The following is a 26516-nucleotide window of genomic DNA, read 5'->3' as shown; positions in this document are numbered from 1 at the left end:
GTGGGTACATCTACCCAGCACTGAAAACCTTATGAAAATCATGCATACTCTCATGTTTCCTTCCCACACACACTTTTGGGTCCCAAATCATGAATTTTTGAGAGACCAGGTGAGCTTAGGGGTGCCACTCTATTACGTACATAACCAGACCCTGTGGGAGTCCTAGGGCTATCCACCATGCCTGGAAGGGCCACGGCTGATTATAGAGAACCAGGGGAAGGTCCTGCCCTGCAGAACCTTGAAGGTAAACCATGGGAACCAGAACAGGAGATGGGGGCTTCATAAATGGGCAAGAGACTGGACCCATGGGACCTCCCTAGACCCTGGATACAGTTAGCCAAAGAGGAGCCATGGAAGCCCCACAACATCAGGACACTTCACTGTCAAAATCAAGCTGCCCCATTTCTTGCCCTTAATTCTATGAATCAAGGAACTACTCCGTGTTCTACTCTTTTTTTGTTCTGAATATTTCTCATTAAAAGAAAATGAAAGAACAATCTTACCCATGAGGAATTTTGCTCAGGACATAATATCCAGTGTAGGAGTGTTGGTATATCTGAAACAGACAAGACAAAAAAAAAAAAAAAATAAGAAAGAAGCAAGCATTGAGATAAAGGCTGTGACCATGATATTTTTCAAATTACCCTAAAAAACATCTGTAGAGGAAAAGTAGTTAATCAGGAGACCTAGAGGCAGAGTCTTTAATTTACTTTAGAAAGTTAATTTGCATATCTGTTTATTTTATTTTCTTCATTTGTACATTGTTTAGAGGGCAGTCAGAGGCTTGATATCATCCTCATAGCTAGCTGGTTTGTGTAAATCAGGGGCACAGATTTCCAACTCAACGACATGTAGCACAGGATGAGTGAGGACATGACCAGAGACTGTCACACAGTCAGCTAGACCCAACAGGACCATAAGACCCATGTACTGTGGGCATTCCTTGTAAATTATGGCAAATCCCATTGTGCATGCTCAGTGAATACTGAAACCAAGATGGGCTTAACTGGGCAAACTCCTTCCTTCTGTACAATGGAATATGCATCTTTTAAGTACAGAGAGTGGTCAATAAACTAAGAACTCATTGCAAGAGGGAGCATAGCTTTTTAAAATTAAATTAAATTAAATCAAATTAAGTTAAAATTAAAAATTAAATTAATTAATTATTAAATTTAATTATTATAAATTAAATTAAATTAAATTTATTTTGGGGGAGCATGGCTTTTAAAACTAAGATAACAAACAAAAAACTCTGTTTCCAAACTCCTATAACCCCCAACCTGGAGCCTCTCTTAAAACTCTTGAGCCAGGAGAAGATTCTCTAATCCATAAATGCAATGGAATGGAATGCAAGGGATAACCAAACACGGGGAGGACATGCAGCTCAAGAAATCGTGGCATTCTTCATCTCCAGCTTTCTGGGTAGAGACCCTCCTCAGTGTTGGAATGTGATGGGTTATCTGCTGGGTTGAAGCCAGAATGTACTGCACTTCCCTTTCTTCACCCTGTTTAGCTTCTGAGAGTTGGCACCCTGTGTGGGTAAATGTTCAGTGGCCAGCATTTAAAACCACCTTCCCAAAGGTAATTGGTAAGGACAAGGAAGACAGATCCAGGGTGAAGCATGTGGAATGGAGGAATGCATTGGGGTGCTGATGATGGAGTGAGCCTGAGAAAGACAACAGGCAGGAGTGTCTAAGCTCAGTGACTCCCTGCCTAGTCAGAGTCCCTGGATTAACTTAGAGTAATCATAGTGGATCACAGTTATTGTAGAAAAGGAATTCAGATACAAAAGCAAACATCAGCTTTTAAGTTCCAAAGACCTTTGCTTTTGAAGATCTTGAGACTCCTGAACCAGAAATATGGGGCCGGGCCTGCTGGAGGGATGTGAGTGGACATCTGATGAGGGAAATGTGTCCGAATGTTGCTTTCCTTATGAGTAAATAACCAGTAAACAACAAAATTGTGAAGGAGAACTTCATGGACCTGCCACAGCAATCCAATAAGGAGCATGCACACCTAGCTCTGCTATTTCTTAAGTGATGCCTTCTATGGCTTCCCCAAAGAAGAAGGGAGGGCTGCATCCTAAACAGATTACTGCTCAGACAGCGTCCATCCGAGGGCCCTGTGCTTTGACTAAACTGCCTCTGAGCTGGACTGCTTCCTTAGATGCAAGAATAGAAGCTCGACAGACACACTGCATTTCTCCAGTCATGGCACATGGTGCTGTGCTACATGGTGTGCCTAAACTCTCTTCCCACAGCACCTGTTCATCCTGTTTATCTCCCTCCATTTTCATGATAGGCCCAGGCAGGCAAAAGGTGACCTTTGTTTGCTAAGAAACTGCTGTAAAGCAAGGGCACAGGAGAAAGCAAAAGGGTAGGAGTGGAGGCAAAAAGGAGGAGGGGGAGGGGAAAGAGGGGTGGAGCCTAATTCCAAGGGACTCCATTGAGTGAAAGATGGCAGAAATGATGGTGTGAAACTTTTGAGACCAGGTTGTAAATGGTGTTGTGGCTTCCTGCTGGTTCTCCTTCAGATCACTGCTCTGGGGGAAGATAGTGGCCATGCTGTGAGGACTTCAAAGCAGCCCTAAGGGGAGACCCACGGGGTAAGCATCCACGGTTCCTCTCCATAAGATCACCAACAGCCCACAAGAAGCTGAAGCGTCTTGCCCATAGCCACATGAGGGGAGTCTTGGACACAGAGTCTTCATCCCCAGTCAAGCCTTCAGATGGTGCAGCCCCGGCTGACACTCATGACAGATCATGAGCCAGAGCCACTCAGATAAGATGGTCTTGAATTCCCGACCCAGAGTAACCTTAAGATAATACATGTTGGTTGTCTTAAGCTGCTAAGTTTTGAGTAGTTTCTTATACAGTAATAGGTAAGTGGTATATCTAGTTCAAATCCAGAAGAAAAAAGGTACAGATGTGGATAGACTTCTAAGTTACTGGATTCCCTCCTTAGAAACCTCCAACGACTTCTAAAACAAACAGATAAACAAATTCCTCATCAAAACCATTCCAGTATGGAAGTAAGGTGCTGGGGGAGACCACTCACAGACCAAAAATCTTGAAGGAAGTCTTGGAAATGACTCAACAGAACAGTGATGATGGTGGTGATAGCGATGGATCTGAGGGTGTGAGTGGCTAGTGTTTATGGAGCACATACTACGTTATTGGGTGGTGTGGCAGCTCCTCAGCATACAGGAACTCACTCAATTAGGTATTATCATCCTATTCTGAAGATAGGAAAATTGAATCTTAAGGAATTCAAACGAAGCTCAAGCAAGATTTCCCCTGAGGTTGGTCTGTCTCTAATCACTACATCAGAAATTGTCTGAACAAAGAACATATCTCTTAACTCAAAGTCCAAGTTGATTGCTGTCAACCAAAACAACCCAAGATACCAACAGATACACAAGTACACAAAATTTGAGTGTTGAAGGAATATTTCTTTAATCCCTCCAGAAACTGTGATTTCAATTCATTCTCTGGTTATACCATTCCCAAACAAATACCTAGAAGCTGGTCTTTGCACGCGTCTAAGCATACCACTAAATGACTCTGAAATTCAGCCCTGGGAGTATCTTCTGAGTGGAACCAATGAGGAAAAGAAGACCAAATTAAAATAATCTTGTAAGGACAATGACAAGAAGATGAGAAAATTACCCATTCTCAATTCTCTATGTGTACTATGGGGCAAAGAGATAAAAAAAACAAAACAAAACAAAACATGTATGGATGGAAAAATGTCCTGCGATATCTGGAAAACTGAATCACTAACTAGAAAGATTCAAACAAAAATGGAACACAATCAAAAAGAGATAAGTAAAACACGAGATGCTGCACCTGCCAAGTATGTATGTGAAAGAAGCGTCCAGAGTGAACTATTAATGCAAATGGGATCCTTAGAAATGGAAGTGCACTTAGGATTTAGGTGCTACTCTTAAAAAAAGTAGAGGCGGCGGGGGGGCGGGGGTGATGTGACAATCTTCTCTTTGCTCCAAGATGGAACAAACAAGTATCATTCTCTTTCACAAAATATTTTCTCAACCAGAGCCAAAGAACCACAGTTGCAAAAGAAACTACTCTTTAAAGAGCAAACGCCTTATTTTGAAAGGAATAAAAACAGGCTACATGTCCCTGAAAGAATTTGTTCCTTAGAAAGATAAAGTCTTCTTTCCCTCTGGCCTCTATCTGTTGTATTTATGTTTCTTTCTTTGAAATAGCCCTTAAATACTTCTGATTATGGAGAAAAGTCGAGTTGGAAGTTAGTAAGATTGCATTCAGTTATTTTTCTAAGTAGCAGTTCATGGATTTGAGTTACTTCGGTTTCTTCTACACTATTAAACTTCCCTTGGAAAATGAATATATAAAAACTTGTTACCCAAAACACCATTCACAAGATGGGAAAGCAATTTTAGCAGATTTTCTTTCTAAGGTATCACGAAAAATAGTTGCCATTGGCGTTTAATAATTGGAATAAAAATAACCAGTCAAAGGTTTGTCATGGAGTGAGTTCACATTTGGTTTCTTTCTTCTATTCTGAAACATCTGCCCACCCACTTTATCCTTTTCCCTTCATTGCTTCTACAGAGCCATACTTTTTATTTGTCTATGGTCTTCACTGCCTCAGCCTCACCATGCACGCTCATGCAGACTCACTTCATATGTTCTTCCTCTACGAAATCGTTCACTCCTGTAGCTTTATACAGATTTTCACTTACACATCCCCACCTCATGCATCACATGCACCAAAACCTCAATATTCTCCAAAATAAATTCTTCAACAACCCTTAAAACCTAGTTCTCCTTTGATATTTTCTATCTGAGTTGGTGGCTTCATCACCCACCCCGTATACTGAGCTAAAAACGAAGTTTTCCTTGCCTCCATTCTTTGCCTCCCTCAACCACCTGCTCCAGTTCAATCCGTCCTCCAATAGCACTGAATTAACTTCTTCAGACCTTCTCCAATCTACCACCTACTCTTTACCCCTAGGGCTTCACTGCAGACCTCCAGCCTTCTCCTGCAGGAAGAAGAGGTTCCTAGACTAACCTCTGAGGTCTCCACTCCACTCTACTCTGCTTCTAGGTGAAGCTCATTGACTGCTGCCTATTTGTTTTGTAAAAGATCCTGCCTTATATGTTTCACCACTCCCTCTCTGCTGTTCCCTCTCCCAAATCTGTAAAATATAACTCAAATCTCACACATTAAAAATAAAAATCCCTGGTCATATCCTCCATGAACTACTGCTTTTTTTTTTTTTGAACTACTCCTTTTTAACGATCACTGCATTTCATGAGAAAAGTCTGCAGTGCCACACTTTCTATTCACCTGTAACCAGTGCACTTCTAACATCCTCCAACTGCGATCTCCAAGTGCATTTCCAGCTGCCAGACATGATGGCATCTGATTAATTTGCCATCTGCTCTGTCTCTTTGTGGTGCATGAGAAAGGTGATGGGAGCTGCTCTCGTTTCTTCACTCTGCGACAGGTCACTGACTCTGTGTCCCCTGCCCTCCTCCCTCCAGCCTACTTGCCTTTCTTTTCTGCTGCTGCAGACTCCTTCAAGGGATTGCAGGCACCAACCTGACACTTGTGGGGCTTGCTGGTATACACCTCTGGTCTGGTAGATCTCATTTATTTCTGCTTTCTTATGCAGTTTTTTTTTTCATTTCCTTTTTTTTTAAATTTAAATTCAATTAGTCAACACATAGTACATCATTAGTTTCAGATGTAGAGTTCAGTAATTTATCAGTTGTGTATAAAGCCCATCACATCACATGCCCTCCTTAATGCTCATCACCCAATTACCTCCCCACCGACCTCCCCTCCAGCAACCCTCAGTTTGTTTCCTATAGTTAGGAGTCTCTCATAGTTTTTTTCCCTCTCTGATGACTTCCCATTCAGTTTTCCCTCCATTCTCCTATGATCTTCTGTGCTGTTTCTTATGTTCCACATATGAATGAAACCATATAATAATTGTCTTTCTCTGATTGACTTATTTCGCTCAGCAGAATGTCCTCCAGTTCCATCCATGTCTATGTAATTGGTAAGTATATATATAGACCATATCTTCTTTATCCATTCATCTGTTTATGGAAATCTCAGATCTTCCACAGTTTGGCTATTGTGGATGTTGCTGCTGTGAACATTGGGGTACAGGTACCCCTTTGGATCAATACATTTGTATCTTTGGGGTAAATAACTAGTAGTGCAATTGCTGGGTTGTAGAGTAACTCTATTTTCAAATTCTTGAGGAATCTCCATACTGTTTTCCAGAGTGGCTGCACCAGCTTGCATACCCACCAACAGTGTACAAAGATTCCCCCTTCTCTGCATCCTCCCCAACATCTGTTATTTCTTGACTTGTTCATTTTATCCATTCTGACTGGTGTGAGGTGGTGTCTCATTGTGGTTTTGGTTTGTATTTCCCTGATGCCAAGTGATGTGGAGCATTTTTTTCATGTGTCTGTTGGCCATTTGTATGTCTTCTTTGGAGAAATGTCTGTTCATGTCTTCTACCTATTTCTTGATTGGGTTATTTGTTTTGGGGGGTATTGAGTTTGATAAGTTCTTTACAGATCTTGGATACTAGCCCCTTATTCAATATGTCATTTTCAAGTATCTTTTTCCATTCTGTAGGTTGCCTTTTAGTTTTGTTGACTATTTTCTTTGCTGTGCAGGAGGTTTTTATCTTGATGAAGTTCCAATAGTTAATTTTTTGCTTTTGTCTCCCTTGCTTTTGGAGATGTATCTAGCAAGAAGCTGCTGTGGCCGAAGTTGAAGAGGTTGCTGCCTGTGTTCTCCTCTAGGATTCTGATGGATTTCTGTCTCACATTTAGGTCTTTCATTCATTTTGAGTTTGTGTTTGGTGTAAGAAAATGGTCCAGTTTAATTATACATGTGGCTGTCCAATTTTCCCAACACCATTTGTTGAAGAGCCTTTCCTTTTTCAAGGAACAATATCTTAAAATTTATATGGAAACGGAAAAGACCCCAAATAGCCAGAGGAATGTTGAAAAACAAAACCAAAGCTGGTGGCATCACAAAGCTGGACTTCAAGCTATATTACAAAGCTGTGATCATCAAGAAAGTATGGTACTGGCACAAAAACAGACACAAGAGATCTGTGAAAGAGAACAAAGAACCCAGAAACGGACCCTCAACCCCAAGAACAACTAATTTTCCTATGCAGCCTCTTATTGAATTTGCATTCTTAGACTTGCCCTATCTTTTGAGTTCTGGGCCTCTCTGCATGGATTTTTTTTTTTTTACCCAAAACTTTTATCCCAAATTCAACCATTTAAAAACCATATAAGCTACTTTCTGCTAAAGAAGTCTCTTTACATCTATCCATATACCTGGCTTCTCAGTAGAAAAATATTAGAATTAGCTTCAACCATTTCTATTCCTTACTGTTTTTTACTCTCTGTGTATAATTGGTTTCCAAGTTTCATTGGACTCTATAACTTTGGAATGCCTCTTAAAATCACACCACATTTTCTACTGTCATAACACTGGCCTAGTTTTGGATGTCTGAGTAACTGCAATGACCTTCCAGTTGGCCTGCCAGCCTCCTGCTCCCACCTCCTCACTGCCACAAGAGTCTCTTCCTAACAATGCACTGAGTTGGAAGCAGTAGTGGAATGGTGGTTTGGAGTTGCTTGGGAGCAGGACACAAATACAACAGTGCAGCTACTACTCAATTCTCAGCCTGCTACTCACTTACTGGACAAATTCCTTTACTGTTCTTAGCCTCATTTCTCTCCTACAAAAAGGAGAGGTAAGAGCTGTATTTGCTTAGGAAATATAAACCATGAAAAAAAAACAGTAAAGAATTCTCTTGTTTAAATCTTGAGGAGGACTAGATTATGTAGCTACTAACATTGTAGTGAATCCATGAAACTCTCTCCTCTAAAATGGGAAGCCCACTACATATAGCAGAATTGGAGTTGACCAGTTTTGAGGGATGGCACAAGACACAAAACAACTCAGATTTTTGCCCTTTGGACTGAGCTCCTGGTCAGCACAATTACTCTACTAGTTGGAGTGTCCCATTAATGGGACATAGTTCCTTGAAGTAGTGAGCTCCCCAGCACTCATGGAATTCAAGCAGAGGCTGGTCAGCCATTGCTGGGGAACTCTAGGAGGAACTACCAAGCAGATCCAATGGACATCTACAATTACTTTCTTATTTGATCCTATATTCTATTCATAGAGGGAATTAAACATACCAAAGGGTATAGATGAGCTCAAAGAAAGATTCTCCCAAGCTGGGATCAAGACCACCATGGCTGGGACACATGGTTAAAGAAATAAGATCCAATAAGAAGTGAATTTGGGCTAAAAATACTGGGAACTGGGAAAGATGAAAACAGGAAAAAGACTGGGCAGGGAAAAGAAAGCAAGATTTGGAAATTGGATAGTAAAAAAGAAAAAGAAGAAAAATTATCTGCATGTGATATCAGTGATGATGAGCCAAAAATTAAAAACCTGAAGGAGAAAAAGAAAAACTCTAAAAGGAAGCAGGAAAATGTGAGATTTCTTGGTTTTACATTTGGAGAAAATGAAACGTTGACCCAGAGGGTCTATCTTCTTACAATCTGGGGGAGCTGTTGAAGGAAATTTCGTTAGGTGCCATCTGGCATGGTGATTCCCAGTTCTACTGGAAACCAGCACAATGGTCTGTCCTCTGGGAGAGAGCATGCAATCTACCCTCAAACTTCAAGCCAGGGTTCTGTGGACCATGACAGGTACTTCATGAAGGCAATATCCTGTAAATGTTCCTTTTGTTTCCCCAGAACCTTTTTAAAAACAGTTTTATAGAGGTATAATTTGTACAATTTGATGAGCTTGAACATCTGTGAACGCCTGTGATATCAAGCTCATGGTCCAGGTAACAGACATAGCCAATGCCTCCCACAGTCTCCTTGTGTCCTGATCACTTTTAAGAAGGCAGTGGAGACCAAACAATTAACTCTGAACCTGGTACACCCCCCCCCCTTTCAGTTGATATGGGGAGAGCTGGAGCAAAGAAGCACATTTTTAAAAAAAATATTTCATAAAAAAATATTTCATGAATTGTCCCATTTACATTGTATGCTCCTAAATCTTGGTCTTGACATATTCTTCCAAAAATCTGCAATTTATGGCTCTCAGTACTTAATTCCATCCATTATCCTGATCCATAACTATGATCTCCCCACCATGTAGCAGCTGCCGAGCCTCCAAGAAGCCTTCCAAGACTTGCTCTATGGAATGGCTAAGTATCAGGTGGGTCTTCAGGGCAAAGACACCCCCTGAGTATTCCATCCAGGTCCTTCTTTGACTAAAAAAGAATAAATGAGCACATCTTTAATAGTGTGGCTGAGACAAGAGCTATCCAGTCTGTGAGGTCTTTGGGGGAAGAAATTATGAATGTCTTGTCTAGAAACTCTTCCCCTTAAATCTGAAGAATTGAGTCCGGGTGAAGGTGTTACTTTTTTTCCAAGGAGTAAGACCAATAAGCCAAAATATTCCAGAGGAGACCAGAATATGACTGGGTTGGCTGGAGTCTGGAAAGAAAGCTGCTAGGTGAGAGTCACCTGGAGTGACAGCAGGTGGTCTTCCTGGAGGAGAGCCTCAGGGGAGATGGAACACTATCTTTAAGGTTTTAAAGAGCTTCATGAATAAGGGTGAGCAGGTCTGTTCTCATCTGCTGCAAAGGGAAGAATAATATTGACAAGTACACATTATAAGGACCAACAATGCTAACTTTGGGTAATTCAAGGAATCCAGTACTGAAAAGACTTACCAGCCTGTGTTAGCAAAGATATGAAAGTCAAGTTTGCTGGAGCATCAGCGAGAATGTGGGGTGTGGTGAGACTGCCCTGGGTGACCAGTAAGACTCCTTCCCATTCAGAGAATTCTTCAAGTTCCCAGCCAGCTCTGCTGCCCCTCTGCCCTCAACTCTCTCTGCTCTGGCTGGGAACTAAATTTAACTGCACCTTGGCGTAGGTCACAGCCACCAAAGCCTGGATCAATGAGTTCGAGCCTTAGCACATCAACCTGACAAGTTCCTCACTGTGATGGGAGTTATTTATGTCTCTCTCCGCCACACACAATCCATACTCCTTCCTTCCCAAAATGCTGCAAACGTCTCATGCCAGATACAGCCCTGCTTGATTTTTTTTTTTTTTGCCTTTTTTATTGATCTCTTCTTAAAATTCCAGTATAGTTAACAGTGCGGTGTTAGTTTTGGGTGTACAATACCGCGATTCAAAAATCCCTTATATTACTCAGTGCTTATCATGATAAATGGGCTCCTAATCCCCTTCACCTGTATACCCATCCCCCATCCCCCACAAGCCTCTGCTTGATTCCCCAACTTCTCTTTCATTCATGTATTTTATAGGGCACTACCCCAGAGACCTAACATCTTGCCAAAGTATCTCACTTCCTCCCAGGTCTCTGCTCCTCCTCTTAGGGCTTATTGTTCAGTGAATTACAAGCTGTGATGCTGGAGTGAGTGATGATGGAACATTTCTTGAAGGAACCAGTCCTTCCCAGAGAGGCTTCTCCTTCCCTTAAGCAGAAGGTCATCATTATCCCCGTTCTAATGACTACGCTCACCACATATTGCACGCATGTTGCCAACTTATTTGATACTATTTTCACAAAGTTAAACCTCTTGTTAGAATGGTTTTTAAAAAAAATGTTGTCGAGAGGGCCACAAATAACCAGGTACCGTTGAAATATTCAGTAAAAAAGGAAGGATATCTAGCTTCTACGATGCAAGACAAATAGGAAAAATGAACTACTTGTTCCTCGTTTTCCCCTGGCTGTATGCCTTTCCTTCTCCACGAGATGGAACTTAAAATTTAGTGTTAACAATCTAGGCAAGACTTAAAATATAGGAGGCAGGGTTGTCACCTTCAAAATATAAAAGTAATGAAAAATCCTTAGGATTCAGTATTTATAGCTCCACTTCTTTCCTCCTGGAATAACTGGCCTTCTACAAAACTTCTTAAATTCAAGAGAGAAGAGATGGTGCTGTCCTTTTGAACCTGTCGTCTCTTCAAGAGTCTCGTTCTGCTCTCCACACTACACCCATCTCTGGTGCACTATAATTCATTCTTTTGTGACCAGTTCCCATCATCTGACTTATTAAGGGATGATGTTTCTGTCATCCTCTGTGTCCTTCACATAGGATGCTTTTCGTTGGAGAGTCACGGTGAGAACAGGAGTATAAAACATCTCATTAAAAAATGAGGCTACATCTATACACATTTCTTCTACTTCAGAGACAAATAGTAAAAAAAATGTCAGTTGTGATTCTAATTATGTTTCCAAAGATTCATCTCGAGAGCAACTCTGACATCCAGAAATAGCTGTGCAATTCTTTTTTTTTTTTTTTTATAATTTCCTTCTGTCTCCACTTGGACATTTCAATTCAAGTAGCATGTCTATGTGTCTGAGGCTTGTCTTCTGGAAACAAATGAAACCTATTTCAGTGCTGCCAGGGAGGGATTCAGAGGAAACAATCCATGAGGACTTTGTTTTGAACTAATTTTCAAGGGCACACATGATGTGCACTGGCTTCCTCCCTACCACTATCACATCCCCGTCTTCTGTGTGGCTGGTCACTGAGAAACAGGTGCTTGATTTCCAAACTTGTCCTGCCTGTTTGAAGTGGCCCACTTCCTCCTTCCCCACCCTTTCTATTTTGTTGTTTTGCCAGGACTTTCTGCTGACTCACTCCTGATTTTGCTTGAGAACACAACATTTCCTTCTTTTCTTGCTCTAGGTACTGTCTCCTTTTTCTCATTTGATGCACTACCTCGTAGGACCAGCCTTGTGGAGAGGCAAGATAAAAATACACAAATCCTATTGATGTTGTGGAAGGTCTTTAGAAATCTGCAAAAGGTTTTTCTATACCCTTTACCTTGACCCTCCTAAAAACTGTTCCTGCGGGCTAAAGCAGCTTCTCTTCATCTTTTATTTATTTATTTTTAATTTTTAAAGATTTTATCCATTTATTTATTTGAGAGAGAGAGAGAGAGAGCATGAGTGGGTGGGAGGGGCAGAGGGAGAGGGAGAAGCAGACCCACTGAGCAGGGAGCCCCATGTGGGACTGGATCCCAGGATCTCAGGAACATGACCTGAACCGAAGGCAGACACTTAAACTGATGGAGCCACCCAGGTGCCCCTCTCTACATCTTTTAAATGAAGAATCAGAGGCTCAGAGATACAAACTGATTGATCCCAGGTCACATGCTGTCAAATTTTAAGCTAATGTCTTTTCACATTTAGCTTAAAATTGTTCCCACTATAACATGCTGGTAAGAAAGCTTCTCCCACCCCACAGCACTGTGTCTTTACCAGCCAGAAAGGCTCTCCTGAGGGAGCGATCCTCAAGAGAACAATAGCGAGGCAGGAATAACCAAGAAGATTAACCCTAGAGCCACACTTAGCCAGCCTGCTGAGGGACCAGCGGTCAACTAATTGAAATCAAGGCCTCAGAGAACGGCACAGAATCCAAAGTAGGTCCTGAGGACGGGGAGAAGATGGGAAGAAAGGAGAACCAAAAGAGGTGACGAGGGGAAGCCAAGTGTGCCTGCGTCCAGCAAACCCAGGCTTCATCCATACTACGAGCCAGGCAGGCTTCTGTGCCCAGCAGCTCATGAGCTTCTTTGAAGCCTGTCATAGCATATATCAAGACCCTGAAAGACTCTCAAGACACTGAAGGTCAAGTGCACTGACCGACCTGCAACAACAGAAACGAATTTCTTGATACTGGAAATTCCTTTCTCTCTCTTGCTTCTCTAGCCGTGGTTTGTAGAGTTCCCATTTCCTTATCACTTTTGTTACTACAACTATGTGTGCACATGCCTTGCCACCACGTATCCGGCAGGAATTACTGGACCAAGAGTCAATGGCTGTTACAACCTGCCAAGCTCAACTTCTCACAAAGCCCCTTGTCTGGGTCTATGCCCCACTCACTCCCCTCATTCATGGCTGCTAAGATGTAGGACAACGCTTGTTTTCTCCAGAAGTACATGGCAAGAGAAGATCAACAAAGTCGACCATCAGGACAAGCTTTTGGTGACCTCAGGCAAGGTCTTCAGGACTCTCCAGCCTGGAGGGAGGCAGGGAAGAACTGGGTCCCATGGGCTCCTATGGCAGCGGAGTTGTGAACCCAGAGGCCACCGCGTGTGGGAGCTGCTGAGGCTTTGTGCTGAGAGTGCTTAGACTTTGCACTGGGGCACATCCAGTGGCATTGGGAGAACCTGCAAACACTCAGAAGGCAAGGCACGCCCAGAGGAGCTGCTCTTGGGCTCTGGGGCAAGGGCAGTGCTTATAAACGCGTGGACAGTGTCACAGAAGGCACTAGGTTTGCAAAGATGTTCTTGTTAGAAATACTCAGCAACACCGATTTTTCTCTAAAATTATGAGGTCTGTATGTGTAACATCCCTTGGTAGTGCAGGCTAGTCCATAATATTAACTTACACTTTTTTAAAAATTTTTTTTATTTATTTATGATAGTCACAGAGAGAGAGAGAGAGAGAGAGGCAGAGACATAGGCAGAGGGAGAAGCAGGCTCCATGCACCGGGAGCCCGATATGGGATTCGATTCTGGGTCTCCAGGATCGCGCCCTGGGCCAAAGGCAGGCGCCAAACCGCTGCGCCACCCAGGGATCTCCTTAACTTACACTTTTGATAAGTATTTAGTGGGCATCTACTGTATGCAATATATTGATGAAAAGTGTTTGTCAACCTTTGGGTCATAGAGCCAATGTAATGGGTCATTTTAAAGAAAGGAAATAGAATAGGATTTTTAAAAAGCCACACTGTATTAGAGTATGTAACACACAGTGAGAGTATTATTTTGCAACTTTTTAAGTTCTGTATGTGCATTTGAACACTAGCTCAAGGTGTGAAATGTACTTCTTACTGTCCTACTATATGCCATGATCAAAAAACGTTAAGTGGTTGTTTGGCAAGGGTCCTCCAAGTGCTATGGGTTGAATTATGTCCCCTCCCCATTCATATGTTGAAATCCTAACCTTAGATTTTTACTTTATATGGAAACTTGGCATTTACAGAGGTAATCTAGTTAAAATAAGGACATTAAGAGTGAAGAGTTCAGCCAATATGACTAGTATAGAAAAAGGGAATTTGGACCAAGAGACAGACACACAGAGAGTGCAGCCTGAAAAGACACAGGGAGAGGGCCCTGCGATCGGAGGATTGGGTTGATGGGTCTGTAAGCCCAGGGACGCTGAGAATTGCCAGCCACCACCAGCAGCTGGAAGGGGCAAGGAAGGATTCCCCTCTCCAGGGGTCAGAGAGTCATGGCCCTGCACACACCCTGACTTCAGACTTCTGGCTTCCGGAGCTGTGAGAAATGGCTAATGTTCTAAGGCACCCATTTTTTTTTTTACACTTTGTTACAGCAGCCCTAGGAAACTACTCCAGCAAGTGTGATCCCTGTCAGCATCAGTATCACCCAGGACCTTGTTAGAAATACAAATCATTCTACTGAACTGCAGAACCTGGGAGCAGACCCCTGCAATCTGTTTGCACAAGTCTTCCAGGTGATTCTGATGTTGAAGAATTGCTCTCACAAGGCCAACAGTTTATATAGAATTCATCACTCCTAGAATATGGCTCCTTTGATTCCTGAAAATATAGTGAGAACCATTTGAAATGTTGTGAATGGTGGTCAGAATTCAGTTAATGAAAAATAACATTGTCTAGCCACATCATTAAATACAAGAAGGTCATGCTAACACCAGCCACCCACAGGTGCTACACAATCAATGCACTCAGAACATCATGTCCCAAATGTGATAAACCCGAATTTTCACAGTCATTGGTCTTTCATTAAAAAAAAAAAATCCTTTTGGGGATGCCTGGGTGGCTCAGTGGTTGAATGTCTGCCTTTGGCTCAGGTGATCCTGGGGTCCTGGGATCAAGTCCCAAAAAGAGCTCCTGCTGGGGAGGCTGCTTCTCCCTCTGCCTATATCTCTGTCTCTCCCTCTGTGTCCCTCATGGATAATAAAATAAAATCTTAAAAAAAAATTTGGGGAGGTACTTGATGAAGCAAATACAGAGTTGAGTAGAGGTGCTTTTTCATGTTTTTGGTTCTCTCTGGAAGAACAAGCTTGTGGATGGAAGGGCTGTAATACCCCACTGTACACGGGTATTATAACCATATTCAGGGGTCTCATCAATCCCTAACAGACACTTGCAATATAATCTCCCCTCCTGTGTTTCCTCATTTAGGCTGGAGGGCCTGTCAATAACCACAACTTTCCTACATTGCCTGCACCAGAGAGGGACCTACTGGCTTCCATTCCAAAGACAATACATCCAGAGCTAGGGAAGAGTTTTCCTCCTGAAAAATCACTGGTAAGAATATGAAGCCAAGCATCCAATGTCCTAAAAACTATAGAAATAAAACCTGGTTCCCTCTGTAGGTCAGCCTCATGATAGACACCTCCTGTTGTTTTCTAATTATCTGCCTGATGTCCAGCCCCATCAGCCCCTTTACCTCCCCTCCCCTGCCTGAAGATCTCCCAGGGCCAAGGAAGAGAGCTCCAGGATGGCAGGGGATTCCCTCAGTATCTGCGCATCTTTGTGGCCCTCATTCTTCTGTGCCTGTGATTCTGGATGACCTCCTTGTTCACCACCATTCATGTGTTGGTTCACCTTGCCTTTATAGTCCACTAGCTGACATACCTGCCCACTTGGAGGACAAAATGCTCATCATGGTTTCTGCTGTAGGGATGCCTGCCTTCTTCCTGCTTCTCTTGTCCTGATCGTGACTCTTCACAGATTATCTGAAGATGGGCTTGTTCAGTTTCTGACTTACCATTTTATCTTCACCTTTAAGCTCCAGCCCCACCCCTTGGTCCTAATATATTGTTTATCCATTGGCCATTACTCTACACAAGCCCCTGCGATCTGTGCGATGGTGATTTCAAGTTCACCGTGGTATCCACCTTTTTGCATTCATGGAGGTGGACTCTTTTTCTAAAATGTAAAATATTGGTGACACATTCAGTCCTGGCCTGCTTCTGGATTCTCCAGTGTTCCTCACACATCACTGATGATGAGAGTCCTGTGGGGTGCTGGAACTATGAAGACTGGCAGGTTTCTTCTTGGGGTACTCTGATATATAACGTCAGGGTTGAGGCCGAGGAATCTCGATAGGGCTCCAGCCAACCCTCAATAGGGCTCCAGCCAGGTATTCTCAGCACGTGTGCAGAGCAGCTGGGTAACAAAAGTTGTCTGAGCACTGTCTGTATAGAGCCCACCACCCTGGGCAGTGCTGGGAACGGGTGTCGAGTTATAACACCTTTTCTCTCCAACTGTGCTCCTAATTACTTTCTTCTGTCTTTTTGAAATAAACCTTTGTGTGTGTGTTTGGGGGGGGGGTATTTCTAGAAGTTTAAAAATGTAAATGCCATGGTTAAGTTTTATGCTTTGTTTATGTAGCTCAACAAAATGCTTATACATGATTTTAACTTAATAAATTAGTAGGCAAAATTTGCTATTTATATATTCAGGGCTCAAAATATTTCCCAAATTGCTTTATGTTGCTGTTATTGTTTTTCCTTGAATGACGTGTGTACATGTGTGTATGTGTGTGTAAAATACACCCCCCTTTTTTCTTCTGGACAGATCCCAGGTGACACACACATTTTTTATTATTTAAAATATCACATTAAGGTCAAAGAGTATAAACCTCCACTTATAGGTTGAATAAATTCTCAGAGCTTAATGTATAGAATAGTGATTATAGTTAATACTGTATTATAGGCTTAAAAGCTGCCAGGAGACTAGATCTTAAATGTTCTCACCACAAAAAAGAAATGGTAATTATATGACAGGATGAAGGTGTTTGTTAAAGCTGCAGAGGTAATCATTTTGCGGCACATAAGTGTATCGCCTCAATGCACCGCACACACTGTACACCTTACATTTACACAATGTTATATGTCAATTACAGTTCAATAAATCTGGGGGGGGGAATAAGCTAAAAAAAGAAAAAAAAGAAAAAGAAAAAGAAAAAGAAAAAGAAAAAGAAAGCATCACATTACAGATCTTTCAGATTCAAGAATTGGCTGCCACAATTGAGCTGCAGCCCTTCTGGCTGCTGCCGTGTAGACCACTGACTGCCCAGGGACAGCTGTTTCCAGCATAGCCACCAGCAAGTTTCAGGGCTCCCCTATTCAAGGAGAAATACCTCCTTGGTACACTGTGGCAGCAGACCTGTGTGTGCAGTGCACTGGCTGGGCCACTGTTCCTTGGGTTTTAGTACCAGTCAGCCTGTGCCACACAAATAGGCAGGGCTGGAGATTTTCTGCAAATGGTCACAAGACTCCCGAACGTGAGAGCCACATCTCAGTGAAGAGCGCGAGAGAGCAGAGTGGCCCATGTGGAAGCAGCCTAGTGCCCCCAAAGCAGAGCCTTAGGGAACCCACCTGACTGGTCCACAAACGTGAGTTCTCTTGGTCCCACCTGACTGAGGGTTTTCTGCTGCAGCTGACCTCCATCCCTGTACATCAGAAACCCAGGATTCTGTACCCAGTTATTTTAGCTAAACATTTACGGATCTTAATTCACAAAGCCCTTTGCAGCAAATCCCTTTGTGAGTAAGACAGACAATTCATCAGAGGGGATAAAAGTGACCTGAGAAGACTCTGGAATCCAATGAGCAAACACCAGCAGAGCGCGACCTCTCCTGGGCGCTGCCCTTGCTGAAACCCGCTCTCTGGCTGCATCAGGCTCCGTAAAATGCTCTTACCCTGCGCGACCACTACTCCCCATGGCTTGCTTTCTCATTTTCATGACCGTTTCTGAAGGTTTCATTCTCATTCGTGTTACTATGTTTTCCAAGCATGTCTTATTAGGGTTTATGGGAGGTCACGTTTGTGCTTCCTCCCAATTGTCCACCTCGGAGATGGCTCGTGTCTCCTCAGGAGCCCCATTCCCAGCTTTTCTCCATTGTTTGTAGATCAGAAGCCTTTAACATTGCAGTAGCAACACCAGCCCCCAGGCCTCTGAAATAGGCAGCTACTAGAGGTATGGGCACTTGTGGTGGGAAGCGAAGGGCATGCACGTCTGCTCCGATTCCAGCTTTGTTTTCCACCCCCTCGGCTACCCTCATCTGAAGAATCAAGCTGTGCGAGCAACAGGCTAGGACTTGCATCATTGGCATGGGGAGTGAAATTCAGTGTATCTTGTTCAACTGGACACCATACGCAGCTGGAGGTCTGCAATGTTCTGCAACTATCTGGTGCTGACACAGAACCTACAGGTAAATGGGGGTCATCGGGTTCAACCAGGGGCCTCCCTACAACCCCAGAATGACTAAATATGGCATATATGATTACATTATTATCATCATGATCAGTTTTTATAATGTCTTCTTGATCTGGAATTACCAAATACAATGCCAGAGAAAGTGAAGTGATGGATAATTGGGAAGACAGGCATTAACTTTGTCTGGAACAATGTGTTCCAGATAAACCAGGATATACGGTCTCTCTCATTACCATGTTTTGTGAGTGATCCTCCTGACTGGTTGAATAATAAATTATTTTCTCAGGTTAACTAGGGGACGGCACTTATTTTAGAAGAAATTCAACAAGGAACTGATACATGAATCTAAGACCAGACAAAATAACCAACATGTCAACCACATCTCTTAGAAGGAATCAAAGTGCTGGGAATTGATGGGGAGATACATCCTCTCCACACAAGTTGAGTCCTTATGGCACATGGCATATGCCTCCTTACAAGCCCCGAAGTGGATGTCATACATCATGCTTGTTGGCAGGTGCTACATATCTGCTTGAGGTGAGTGGAGAGGGTGCCAGAGCAGAGAGGGAATAGTGAGTATGGGGCTAGGAAGAGGAAATACGATCACAAGGGCTGGAGAGGCCAGTTTCCATCAAGTCAGAAGTAAACCTAGGTCTAGAAAGCACATGCTGGAACAGCTCTGGGATCAACTGGGTATGTGTAGGGTGATGGTTTGTAACAGCCTGAGAGGCTTTGAATACTTTAATACACACTATAAACATATTACAGACACATGCTCAGCAATAGCCCATGTCATGCCACAGTTGCTGGGAGAAGCTAAAAAGATAAAACATTCAATTCCCCTGACATGGAGAAAAAGTAAGGGGAAGCTTTTTTTTTTTTTTTAAATTAGATCCAGAAATGACTCTCCTTAGGAAAACAAACAAACAAACCCTAAAACTTCTTGAAAACATGGAGGTTAGAGATAGGGTGGGGTTTCATTCACTTGTCAATTCTAATAATAGATTTTATTTTCATCCATGAGTGTCCCAATATTTCTCAGTCTTAGACGATTTCAAAGTTTAAGATGTTCTAAGGGAAAGTATAGGTGATCTAAAAAAAAAAAAGCACTTATTTCATTTAATAAGAGTCATCATAAATATAGAGAACAAACTGAGAGTTGATGAAGGGATGTTGGTGGGGGATGGGCCAGATGGGTGATGGGCATTAAGGAGGCACCTGTTGTGATGAGCACTGGATGTTGTATGTAGGTGATAACTCACTGAATTCTACTCCAGAAACCAATACTGAAAAAAAGAAAGAAAGAAAGAAAGAAAGAAACCAATACTGCATGGTATGCTCACTAACTAAAACTTAAATTAAAAAAAAAAAAGTTGCCTGTTATTATGGTTGGGGAGGAATTCACTGAAATGATCTGGGGAATTACTGTCTGGTGTGTGGCTCAGTCCTGTGTGGGAAAACAGTTTATGCCTGTTTCCCCAATATAATTATTGATCACTGCACTTTCTCTATGCCTGCCTGGGTGGTAAATTATATAGTGACAATGGAATTATATTTGGTAATTCCAGATGATGAAGATATTACAAAGACTGATCATGATGATAATCACATATGGCAGATTTAGTCATTCTAGAAATGTAGGGAGGCCCCTGCTTGTACCTAATGACCCCCATTTACCTGTGGGTTCTATGTTAGCACGGGATTGTTGCAAATAAAGATGTGAACTAAGTAGGAAAAGTGGATGGGAGTGTGTTCTCTAATTGCTGATAGACAATAGTTATTGCTTTTAGTGCCACAGAGAAGATTCTACAGGCTGTGTCACAAGAAGAAAACACTCATCCAGAGCAAAGGCATCCTTGAGATTATTGTAACGCAGGGGGGAAAAGTGCAGCCTACTTGCGTCATTAAGACTGTTGTGCACCTCCCATCCTAATTGGCAATTCTGTGTGTCCTGAAATTTTGTGTTCTACACAAAAGGGCTCTAAATATATCTTTTGGTTTTGACAATTCCAAAAACATTGGAGGAATCACAGTATGTTTTGCCTTTGATACAAATTTAAAGCAGGGTTAGAAAAGTGGGAGGTGGTGTTCCCATGCACGGCGCTTAGATGCTGGGTGATTATGATGCGGCTGACATCAAAAAGTGATCAGTCACCACTGACTATGCATTTACCATATGCTTAAGGTCCTCTAATGAGCGTTTAAGGAAGAATCCTTCCATATTTGGACTGTGTTGCTGAATTCTGTTCAGTTTTTCCCTGAGCTAAAAATACTGAAGCTGATTAGCGAGTACAACTCTTCAGGACTCACACCAGATGGCAACTCAAGGCTTTTAAAGAGCTGAGTTCTGCAACAGAGCTTTCCAAGGTGTGGTCTACAGACCACTCACTTGTGTTGGAATCATCCAGTGTGCTGTTAAAAAATGCAGATTTCTGGGTCCATCCCAGATTTAGGGCAACAGAATTCTCAGGGCTTTGAACCTGCATTTTTACAAAGGTGTACAGATACGTTAACTGGCATCCCAGATTCGGGGGAGCACACGGGTTGAGGACCTCTCTCCAAGGTACCTGGTTTGAAAATCTGGCTCCACTTAGAATAATGTGGGGCTTTTCATTTTATTTTTATTTTTTAAAAATATTTTATTTATTTATTGATGAGAGACATACAGAGAGACAGGCAGAGACACAGGCAGAAGAAGCAAGCTCCCTGCAGGGAACCCGATGTGGGACTCGATCCTAGGACCCCAGGATCATAACTTGAGCCAAAGACAGATGCTCAACTGCTGAGCCACCAAGGTGTCCCTGTGGGACCTTTTATTTATTTTTTTAATTTATTTATTTTTCCTGTAGGACCTTTTAATAAGTACTGATGCTCAGCCCCAACCAGCAGAGAATCTAATTTATTAGATTGCTGCCAAGTGATTCTGAGTGCAGTGGGGACACGTGATTCTGAGCATGTCAGTGCTGCGTTATCTCACACATCTACATAAATACACACAAGACAAAGGGCTGAACCTCACTTGCTGTTGGCTCTCTGCTGACAGTTTCATCATTGAAGGCTGTCAGGGCCTTTCAAGAGTTTTTACCCACAGTGCTAAGCTGCTTGGTCGGTCCCTCATGAACCACACATCCCAGTCTTCACTGGCCAGGCAGCGCAGGTCAGGTGTCCCCGGGGGTGTTCACATACTGCTGGTGGAAGGTAAGATACTGTACACACATCCTACTCATTAGCAGAACTCTCTGTGTTCATGTATAACGAAAGGGTAGAAGTAGTCCCCCACTCCTGAATCTCACTGAAATTACTGCAGAGGACAAAAGTGATAGGTGACAAAGGTGGGGTCAGGCTGGCTTGGCGATACAACAGATGAGTATGAGGTGGTGGGTGACAGACTCTGGGGACATGAGCCTGGAGTGCACCTGCTCCAGGTGTGAGGAAGACTGGAGACAAGGTGAACGCCGTGGACAGGGGTTAGCTGCTGGTGGCAGCACTCTTGGTGGGGCAACCTGGGGCAGAGTGCACACACTCTCTGGGTCTCAGTTTCCTCATCTGCGAAATGGGAAGGATTACAGAACTCATCTGATGGGACTGAAGTGCAGTTAGAACAAGATCATGTGTACAGAGCATTCGCCAGGGGGCAGGCATGCGCTAAGTCCTCAGGCCCCGAATAGCAACCACGGGGAACCCCTGTCAGGAGGTCTGGAGGCCCTGCCCTGAGCGACTGTATGGCTTCAGTTTCCACATCAGCAAAATGTAGGGGTCATACGAGAATGTTCCGAGAGCCAACCAAATGGTGTCCAAGGCCCCTTTTTGTGCTACGATTTTGAAATTCTAGAAGAATCAGTAGAACAGCAAAGAAAAGGTGAGGATGAGAAGGAAGTCATGCATCACTCCCTGCAAGGAGACTGGGCTCCCTGAGACCTTGTTCTAAGATCTCCATCCCAAAGAATCTTGCCAAGGGCCCTCAGGGCAAAGGGCACAGGCCCTGTAAGAGCCCACTGAGGGCCTTTTTGCTTGTGAGGAAAGTGAATGTACCCCTTCCCATGAGATACATTTCCAGAATAATCCGGCTCTAGAAGCTTCTAGCAGCCATCCTATAGCTGTACAAGGGAAAGAGCCGGAGAATGCAGGCAACTCCAAGCCCCAGAAAAGGGAAAGAGAAACTGAGTTCAGGGCCCACAGCTCTGGTCACCCATGCTGATCCTCTCCTCCATATGTAAGCCACTTGGGCCAAGTTTTCCTTCCCGTGGAAAAGAAAGCATGGCACAGTGTGTGCTGGTCACCTGAGGAGCTTCTGTATTCCTCATTTTCGAGCACTCATAAACTTCTCCTCCCCCAGTCTCCTAACCAGAATGCTTCGTGACTTCTGCAGGCCTTCATTACTTTACATCCTAATGATACTCAGGTAACAAGTACCTGCCATATTGACTCACTTACTTATCGCGCTGCATACATCTGCACATCTGTCCAACAAATGTTCACCGAGCAGTCCCCAACAGGCAAGTGTGGTGGTGGGCAGTGAAGCCCCCTGACACTTGTCTGAGACTGTCCAATAAAACAGAGCCCCAGGACTGATTTAAGTGCTCATCAGCAAGTCTTACCTTAGAGAGCCTAACATTTCTGACTGTCAGCTACATTATTTCCCCAGTCGAACTGCATGACCCTAAAGTTCATTTTCATTTGTAAGTTGGGGTACATGGTACTATACTTAGAACACTGGACACCACAGTTCCAGGGTCCTTGACTATACAGGACAAAAATCACCAACAAAACATTTTGTATTCCTAAAGAAGATGCCTCTGTTTCCAATGTGGGCCACGGGGTGGAGTGAGATCCATCAGATAATGAAGAACCTGCTTCCTGCCCCTTCTGTCCTCTCAGCTGGATGGCTCTTTGTTCCAAAACCACAGACCTGGGTCCTCTGTACAAATCCCCAGCCTAGGGAAATGTGTACATCGTGCCATGAGCTGAGTCAGTGGGCCTTCCTAATAACCAAACTGAACACATTCTATCAGAGAGATATCAACATGCAGCAGACAAGTAATTGGTGTTGGGAGCCAGGGTGTGACACCAGCAGCCACATGGAGGTAGTTTTCAAAGACAGTCCCAAGGTCTCCAACTTGCAGCTGTGTTTTCTCTTTGCTAAAAGTTAAGGATTTGCAAATTGAAATAATATCTTTAGGAATATAAAATTAGGAAATGTATGTGTTTGCTTCTTTTGAATGTGATGGAATCTTTAATCTAGAGTCAATTCCAGGATGTTCTCTGCTGTGTGGTCATCTCAAAGGGAACACTTCCACTCCTCAGGTATGTAGAGACTGAGTTTCATCTACTTAGGCTTATTTTCTTTTTTTGTTTGTATTTACTGTGTTTACTTAGTTGGGCATAGTTCTAGATAAAAGAACCAGCTTATGTTAGGAGGAAGTGATTCTCTGGTGTCCCCTGGGGGATTTACTCATGCATAAGAGTCCCAGACAAGAAGATTCTCTCCACTCCATCTCCATCCCTCCTTCCCAAACCCTCACCCTAGTGTGTTGGCATTTTTAGATTCTCTCTCTCTTTGTACCTCTCTTCTTTCAAATCAAAAATAAAGGGGAGTTTGGAACTTTTTTATGCTCACAATTTCATGGACAATACCTAGCAATAAATTTAACCAAGGAGGTGAAAGACCTGTAAAACTGTAAAACACTAATGAAAGAAAATGAAGATAACCCAAACAAATGGAAAAATAATCCATGCTCATGGATTGGAAAAACAAATACTGTTAAAATGTCTATACTTCCCAAAGCAATTTGTAAATATAATGCAATCTTTATTTAAATACCAACAGCCTTTATCATAGAACTAGAACAAGCAATCCTCAAATTTGTATGGAACCATAAGAGATATTGAATAGCCAAGCAATCTTGAAAAAGAAGAACAAAGCTGGAGGCATCTAATCCCAGATTTCAAGATATAGTACAGAGCTGTAGTAATCAAAACAGTATGGTACTGGCAGAAAAAGAGACACATAGATCAATGGAAAGAATAGAGATCCCAGAAATAAACTTGTGTTTTTATGGTCTATTAATCTATGACAAAGGAGGCAAGAATATGCTCAAGTCTCCTCAACAAATGGTGTTGAGAACACTGGACAGTTATATGTGAAAGCATGAAACTGGATCACTTTCTTACACTATGCACAAAAATAAACTCAAAATGGATTAATGACATAAATGAGACCCGAAACCATAAAATTTCTAAAAGAAAACATAGGCCATCATTTCTTGGACATCGGCCATAGCAACATATTTATGGCTATGTCTCCTGAGGCAAGAGAAATAAAAGCAACAATAAACTACTGGGACTACATCAAACTAAAAAGCCTCTACACAGCAAAGGCAACAATCAACAAAACAAAAAGGTAATCTATGGAAGGAGAAGATATTTGCAAATGACAAAACTTATAAAGGGTCAGTATCCAAAATATATAAAGAACTTAGACAACTCAACACCAAATCCCCCTTCCTCTGAAACATAATCTAATTAAAAAATGGGCAGAGAACCTGAATAGACATTTTTCCAAAGACAACATGCAGATGAGAACCTGAATAAACATTTTTCCAAAGACAACATGCAGATGACCAACAGACACATGAGAAGATGCTCAGCATCACTCGTCATCAGGGAAATGATCAAAACCACAATGAGATATCACTTCACACCTGTCAGGATGGCTAGTATCAAAAAGACAAGAAATAACAAGTGTTGGCAAGGATGTAGAGAAAAAGGAACCCTCTTGCATTACTGTGGGAATGGAAACTGGTGCAGACATTCTGGAAAACAGCATGGAGGTTTCTCAAAAAACTAAAAATAGAACTACACCATGATCCAGTAATACTGCTGGGTATGTATTCAAAGGAAACCTAATTTAAAAAGATATATGCACTCCTATGTTTACCGTAGTGTTATTTGTAATAGGCAAGATATGGAAGCAATCCTAGTGTCCATCTATAGATGAATGGGTAAAGAAATGGTGTGTGTGCACGTGTGTGTGTGTGTGTGTGTGTGTGTGTGTGTGTGTATACACACACAGTGGTATATTGCTCAGTCACCAAAAAAGGTAATTTGCCATTTGGGGCAACATGAATGGAGATGGAGAGTATTATGCTCAGTGAAATAAGTCAGACATAGAAAGACAAATATCATATGATTTCATTCATACATGGAATCTTAAAAACAAAACAAATGAACAGACAAAAACAGACTCTTAAACAGATTCTAAAACAGAGAACACATTGGTGGTTGTCAGTGGGAAGGTGGGTGGGGAATGAGCAAAATAGATAAATAATATTAAGAGGTACAAACCTCCATTGATAAAATAAGTAAGTCACAGAGACAAAAAGTAGAGCAGTGGGAAAACAGTCAATAATACTGTAATAACATGGTGTGGTGACAGATGGGGACTACACTTACCGTGGTGAGCACTGAGTAATCTACAGAATTGTCAAATCACCATGTTGGGGACCTGACTAATATAACATTGTGTGTCAACCATACTTCAATAATAAATAAAATAATAAATAAAATAAATTTTGAACATTTAAAAATCAAAAGAAAAATAAGGGGTTTTTTGGAACATTCTTAAGTTCACAATTTCACAGACAACCATGAGCTGCTTGTAGCAGACAGTACTGAACTTTGTAAAGACACTGGGGCATTCAATTCAGTTGTAAGAAATTCAGATTCCTAGGTCTTTACCTGCTTGATCAGTGTCTAAATGGTGGAACTGAGAACAGGCTTCATCACCAACCACCAGGGATGTACCTCATGCTCACAAACTTTCAAAGCCCCCGGCTGATAGGATACCAAGCCAGACTGAATATCTGGGGGGGCCTGTTGAGAGACTGTTGGTCCAATCCTGAGGCCTCCAGACAGAGTTATCTCTGGTGATGGGAATAGCTGGCATCTTTTGGAACAGGATTGGGTGGCTCCCCATGGCATGGGGACAGGCGGGCTTTCCAATGAGGTGACCAGCCCTGAGAAAGCCAAACCAAGGGCTGCTGTGTGGGGCTGCACCTAAAGCATCCCAGGAACTGGGCAGCCTACTTCTCTTTTTAAAAATCTCCTCACAGGAAGAAGATTCTCTAAGTCTGGAGGGGAAAGCATCCTGCTAAGTGAAATCAGCCAGGTGCAGAAGGAAATGGAACATGGTTGATGACCA

At 42.5% G+C, this 26516-nt stretch overlaps 1 protein-coding gene across 4 annotated transcripts in view; it reads right to left on the bottom strand.

Annotated features, from left to right (window-relative positions):
• DPP6 (dipeptidyl peptidase like 6) overlaps nucleotides 1-26516 on the bottom strand; it is a 908079-nt gene that overhangs the window by 189860 nt on the left and 691703 nt on the right. For all 4 annotated transcript variants that reach the window (XM_072763227.1, XM_072763225.1, XM_072763226.1 and 1 more), the window contains exon 6: nucleotides 504-556. In XM_072763227.1, coding sequence (XP_072619328.1) covers nucleotides 504-556 — 53 coding nt within the window. The remainder of the gene's footprint in view (nucleotides 1-503; nucleotides 557-26516) is intronic.

Source organism: Vulpes vulpes, chromosome 7 (assembly GCF_048418805.1).
Source record: "Vulpes vulpes isolate BD-2025 chromosome 7, VulVul3, whole genome shotgun sequence".
NCBI lineage: Eukaryota > Metazoa > Chordata > Mammalia > Carnivora > Canidae > Vulpes > Vulpes vulpes.
This window is presented reverse-complemented; position numbering and strand designations above follow the sequence as displayed.